Source organism: Mytilus galloprovincialis, chromosome 9 (genome assembly GCF_965363235.1).
Source record: "Mytilus galloprovincialis chromosome 9, xbMytGall1.hap1.1, whole genome shotgun sequence".
NCBI lineage: Eukaryota > Metazoa > Mollusca > Bivalvia > Mytilida > Mytilidae > Mytilus > Mytilus galloprovincialis.
The window spans coordinates 80,008,996-80,015,531 of record NC_134846.1 but is presented as its reverse complement, the minus strand read 5'-3'; the positions used below and the strand labels follow the sequence as shown (position 1 = coordinate 80,015,531).

The following is a 6,536-nucleotide window of genomic DNA, read 5'->3' as shown; positions in this document are numbered from 1 at the left end:
CTAAACTCCTAACTGTGTATTGCTCCCTTAGTATTTGTCGGTTTTTCATAATGATTTAAATTGTATATGATTAAAACCTCTAGATTAAAACAATTTAAATCATGATAATTATATAAAATTTGCTAACTTGCTTCAAAGTATGAAAGTGAGAATAACTGGAAAAGAAAAAAAAACAGAGAAAGAATATTCCCAAAAATTACTTAAAGAAATAGAAAATCATGAGGCATTCAGTGATATATAAGACAGCAACCTTTTGATTTTCGGGGGGGGGGGGGGGGGGGGGGGCTATGGATTTTTTTTCTGGACAAACTTTTTTTTTCGCCTGTGGCGAAAAACAATCTATTTTTTGGCGACAAGTCGAAAACTATTTTTTTCTTTCAATTTTAGCATTTTTCTCAGAATCAAAAACAAATTATTTTTTTCTCCAAAAACTGGAAACAAACTTTTTTTTCCAAAAAAATCCATAGTTTTAAAAAGCCGGTTTTATACAACTCAAGTACTATGAATGCTAGGGTGGGTTTAAAGAATAGAGACTGATCATGGCAAAAAAAAATAATAAAGCTAGAAAATGAGTCAAAATAAATCAAAAATGAGGAATCATCAATACAAGACCCTCATATCTATATATCAGCTTGTACGGAGGAAAGGTCGAGTGTACTTTTATTTCCGGAAGTACATAGCTTTCGGAAGACTATGAACTAAGAATGTAAAATATGAAAACTCTAGAGAGAGCTGTTTGTAAACATCAACATGGCGACTCTTGGAGTGTCGGATCAGTTCGACAAATATTTTGGAACTTGGAGGGTAAGAGAGGCTCTTGTAATTTTGGTTGGAAGGATAAGAATAAAACATACACAAACTTCACTCTTTTCTGTTTCTATTTCAGATCGTTGAATGTGTTTCATTGGCTGGAACAGTCGATACAACAGGCATTGAAGGGTAAGATATACTTCATGGAAATTACAGAATAACTATTTTTAACAATGATTCACTTTGTATACTTACAAACATCGTGAGTTGAAGGATATACCTTTAATTTCAATTACAAGTCAACAATCATGTGAACCAGTTAAAGGCAATTTACAATGATGACAAGGAAGAACAAACAACAACAAAAAAACTATTACATTTCCTCAATTTTAAGTTACACAATGTATAGAACTTATGCTATTCAGGCATTACTGGTGACCTGTTATGGCACTAATGCTGACTAGTCATATGTATTAAACATGGGGAGTGAAATTTTAAATTTCCAGTCAGCAAGTTGCGGTAAGTCTCAAATGTAGTACATTTTAGTAATAAACTGATTTTATAGTGCTTTTAACTTCATTGATAATTTGAATCAATGACAAATTGACCCACTGGCAAATCACCCCACACCTAATCGCCCCACTTTTTCACCAACTCGCCCAACTTTCTTAAAACAATTGCCTCACTCTTGTCTACCAGAACCTGCCCCACTTATGAAAAAAGGGTAAAATCCCATTACAAAATAGGTGGGACAATGCCCCACCTATGAAAAGATTGAAATCTGGTGAATAAAGATCTGCCAACTTGGCCCATTCATTGCAAATAGATATAAAATGATGAATTTAGTAATACCAACTCGCACCACTTAAAAATAAAATAAATACCTAAGAAAACCTTAAGCTTAGATAGACATGTTTTTGTATACATGTCTTTTCTATTTGTTGAAATAAATCATCATTTAATTTTTTATTTTTTTTGTATACTGTATAGATAAGTTTTTAATGAAGTGGGGCGAGTTTACAGACCTGAATTACATATTCATCTAGATCATAAATTGGGCGAGTTAGCAAATTGTCCTGCTTTCCGATAAATTGATGTGGATGTATGCACATGGACATGATGGGTTGAAACGTGACATCATTGACTGAAATGCACTGACTATCAGGTTGTCTGCATATTGATATTGCAGCAATCAAGTTCAAAAAGGTTGATACATTTTGTGCAGCTGATATTTTACAATGTAAATATGATAAAAAAATCTGATAAGATATTCATTGGAAAGTATTTGTAAATTCTACATGATAGATACAAAGGTTTTTTTCTTTGTTTCACCAGCAAACTTGAAGATGAATAGATGAGTTCAGGACAATCTTGTCAATAACAGTTCATTATAACATTATTGATATGTCTGGGTCATAGTTATAAATGTTGGGTTAACATATTTAGTGTGTAAAAAAGTGATATGAAATTTTATGAAGAATACTCTAAGACCAGACCCCTCATCTTTTCAGAGTTGACTCGTGATAAGTATTTTATCTCCTTTTTGTATATATTTCTAGTTTTCTACTTAAAAAGTAAAAATATAAAGATTTTCTAGAAGGTGAACCATCATGACCATCCCCTTTTTTAATTTTAGTCAGATAGTAAGGTTTGACACACCTGCTTGTCAGATTTACTTATGTTCTGAATAAACTACTTCTTGTCATGCTTGTATTGAAGACAGAAATACTGACTTTCCAGATACAAGGTACTGAAATACTGAACCACTTATGGCACTCCAAGAATATTTGGTATGCAGTTGTAAGAGCATTGACACATACTCATTTCCATTGAGAATAATTAGCCTGTTCCCATAGTCCTGGTCTATTCACATTTGTTGCATTGTTGCAATTGATAGCTTACATGTTAAAGTTAAGTGATTAGGTCAGTTACTAATGGTAAGGTATAAAGGTAATGGTATTTGGTATTCATATGTGTAGGACTCTAAAGTGTGAGGGGGACGCAAAATCATGATGGTCACGCTAAAGTGCAATCGCCTATACTGTATATGCTAAAATGCGATGTTTTGATATGCTATTAATGCTAAAGTGTGATGGTCTATGCTATTTAATGGAACACGCTAAAGTCTCATTCCACGATACACTAAAGTTTGTTTGTTTGTGAAATTATTGATGTTTACATGGTTAATTAGCATTATGACACTAAAAGCTGTTTGTACAAACAAAAATGAACATGCCTGTAAACATGCCTGTAAACAAAAATGTTTGTGCAGATAAAGTTTTTTTTACCAGATCTAAACAAGAAACGAACAATCCCAAACCTGATCATTTTTTTGTTGGTTGGTTGGTTTGTTTATTTGCAGAGGAGTTACTTAATTTTATTTAGGATACTGGAAAAATACTTTTCATAAACATAGAAACTGAAGTTAGTAAGAGGAAGGTGTATACCATAAAAGAGAACGAAAACGTCAAAATACACCAAGTGTCAAAGTATTTAATAAGTCCAAATTTGATTTAGAAACTCCCATGTCATTTATTTGCGTGTAGTACAAGATACTTTTAACTTTCTAATTGAATTTTTTAATATATGGTTTGTCATGTCTATAAAAGAGATGGATACTTGTCAACAAGACAGTAATCTTACGACCAGAGGTAGTATCATAATATGATCGCCCATGAGGCAGGTCTCTATCCAAGTCTAAATGTAATTAACATATTGCTAACCCTGCAGATAGTATGCTATAACAACCAAAGGGTATCAAAACTACCATGTAGAAGAATTCAAACAAGAAAAACAACGGACTGTTTTATAAATAATGCAATCAATAAACAAAATACAAATAGAAATATGTGCTGTATTTAATTGTCAACAAAACAACTATCTACCAAAGACCATGCAATGTCATACCAGAAATTATCTTCATGCAAGAAATAGATAACAGGCCACAACCATAAGAGAAGCAGTTTTATTAGCTTTGGCATATCTCCTTTATACAGAGCTTTACACCTTTACTCATATTTCCACTTTATTTTTCAAAATTTGTATTTTACCATCAAAATCATATCTAGGCACTAAACATGGTGTTTTTTTACTCATAATTCTTGTCCTTACCCTTCTATTTACAGCTTCATGTAGGGTTTGTTGCAGTACAAAACTTTCTGTGTTTATCATGGATCACATTATTTTTAAGTTTATGACATTTCTGAACATTTTTATGAAATTCTGACTCAAATAAATCAGCATTTTCATCTATAATCAAATTAATTTGTCACTAAAATGTTAACATCACTATCTGTTATCATAAATCTAACTTCTTACTAGTAATTGTTTTATTTAATAGATCAGAATTCCACTTGGATGACAGTGGAGATGTGTCATGGAAACTTGTAGATGAAACAGATTCTGCACCATTTTTTAGTTCTGATTCATACGAGGTAAAGTGTACTTCTATTTTTTTAATTAGAAAAGCAAGTTATTATATTGCACAGTACATTTGCATGAAGCCATTAACCTGTAATTAAGTAAATAAGCACAGTATATTTTCATAATGCATAAAACAACATAGATTAGAGAATAGACCTGGTAAAACATGTTTGAAAATTAAATTATTTTAAAAATAATACAGTATATAAGATATCACATCATTAGAGAGCAGAAAAATAGTTTGATTGAATATAGAAAGAGACTATTTTGTTGTTGACAGTGCTCCCCAGGGGCTTTTAAATTTAGCATCATGGTAATGAGATGCTAGAATGTGATGCTCTCTAAAATCAATTTCTTATAGATAGCATTATGAATGTGAGGGTATAGTTTCTAGGAACCAGGTGGTATTTCATAATTTCCAGTTAACCAGGATGATATAAAAAAAATTCCAAGGAGAACACTAGTCAACTTGAAATTGCATACACAAATATCTGGTACTTTATAAGTCTTTATATGGTAAGTAGCATATAATGCATGGGTTCAATATATATTAACTTTCTGTTATTTATTTTAGTTCACAGCTGGAAGACATGGATCTGTGTTACTTAAGTTTTTTGGAACTTTTAGAGAACATGTCATTGAATTTAAAGTAAGTGTTTATTGTTTAAAGTTTAATTTTTAGCTCACCTGGCCTAAAAGGCCAAGTGAGCTTTTCTCATCACTTGGCGTCCGTCGTCGTCGTTAACTTTTACAAAAATCTTCTCCTCTGAAACTACTGGGCCAAATTAAACCAAACTTGGCCACAATCATCATTGGGGTAACTAGTTTAAAAAATGTGTCCGGTGACCTGGCCAACCATCCAAGATGGCCGCCATGGCTAAAAATAGAACATAGGGGTAAAATGCAGTTTTGGGCTTATAACTCAAAAACCAAAGCATTTAGAGCAATCTGACATGGGGTAGAATTGTTAAACAGGTGAAGATCTATTTGCTCTAAAATTTTCAGATGAATCGGATAACCCGTTGTTGGGTTGCTGCCCCTGAATTAGTAATTTTAAGGAAATTTTGCTGTTTTTGGTTATCTTGAATATTATTATAGATAGAGATAAACAGTAAACAGCAATAATGTTCAACAAAGTAAGAATTACAAATAAGGCAACATGACTGAAATGGTCAGTAGACCCCTTTAGGAGTTATTGCCCTTTATAGTCAATTTTTAACCATTTTTCGTAAATCTTAGTAATATTTTACAAAAATCTTCTCCTCTGAAACTACTGAGCCAAATTAATCCAAACTTGGCCACAATCCTCTGTTGGGTTAGTAGTTTGAAAAATGTGTCCGGTGACCTGGTCATCCAACCAAGATGGCCACCATGGCTAAAAATAGAACATGGGGTATAATGCAGTTTTTGGCTTATAACTCAAAACCCAAAGCATTTAGAGCAAATCTGACATGGTATAAAATTGTTTATCAGTTCAAGATCTATCTGCCCTGAAATTTTCAGATGAATCGGACAACCCGTTGTTGGGTTGCTGGCCCTGAATTAGTATTTTTAAGGAAATTTTGCTCTTTTTGGTTATTATCTTGAATATTATTATAGATAGAGATAAACTATAAACAGCAATAATGTTCAGCAAAGTAAGATTTACAAATAAGGCAACATGACTGAAATGGTCAGTTGACCCCTTTAGGAGTTATTGCCCTTTATAGTCAATTTTTAACCATTTTTCATAAATCTTAGTAATCTTTTACAAAAATCTTCTCCTCTGAAACTACTTGGCCAAATTAATCCAAACTTGGCCACAATCATCTTTTGGGTTAGTAGTTTGAAAAATGTGTCTGGTGACTCGGCCATCCAACCAAGATGGCCGCCATGGCTAAAAATAGAACATGGGGTAAAATGCAGTTTTTGGCTTATAACTCAAAACCCAAAGCATTTAGAGCAAATCTGACATGGGGGTGAAATTGTTTATCAGGTCAACATTTATCTGCTCTGAAATTTTTAGATGAATCGGACAACCCGTTGTTGGGTTGCTGACCCTGAATTGTTAGTTTTAAGGAAATTTTGCTGTTTTGGTCATTATCTTGAATATTATTATTGATAGAGATAAACTGTAAACAACAATAATGTTCAGCAAAGTAAGATTTACAAATAAGTCAACATGACCGAAATGGTCAATTTACCCCCTTAGGAGTTATTGTTCTTTACAGTCAATTTTTAACAATTTTCATAAAATTTGTAAATTTTTACTAACATTTTCCACTGAAACTAATGGGCCAAGTTCATTATAGATAGAGATAATTTTAAGCAGCAAGAATGTTCAGTAAAGTAAGTTGTACAAACACATCACCATCACCAAAACA

The 6,536-nt window shown here is 32.5% G+C and overlaps 1 protein-coding gene across 1 annotated transcript in view; it reads left to right on the top strand.

The window, feature by feature from the left end:
* The first annotated feature begins 737 nt into the window (after positions 1–737).
* The window catches only part of LOC143046089 (uncharacterized), a 32,686-nt gene continuing 26,887 nt past the window's right edge, over positions 738–6,536 (top strand). The window contains exons 1-4 of the mRNA XM_076219076.1: positions 738–804; positions 887–939; positions 4,091–4,184; positions 4,748–4,822. Coding sequence (XP_076075191.1) covers positions 751–804; positions 887–939; positions 4,091–4,184; positions 4,748–4,822 — 276 coding nt within the window. The 5' untranslated portion in view covers positions 738–750. The remainder of the gene's footprint in view (positions 805–886; positions 940–4,090; positions 4,185–4,747; positions 4,823–6,536) is intronic.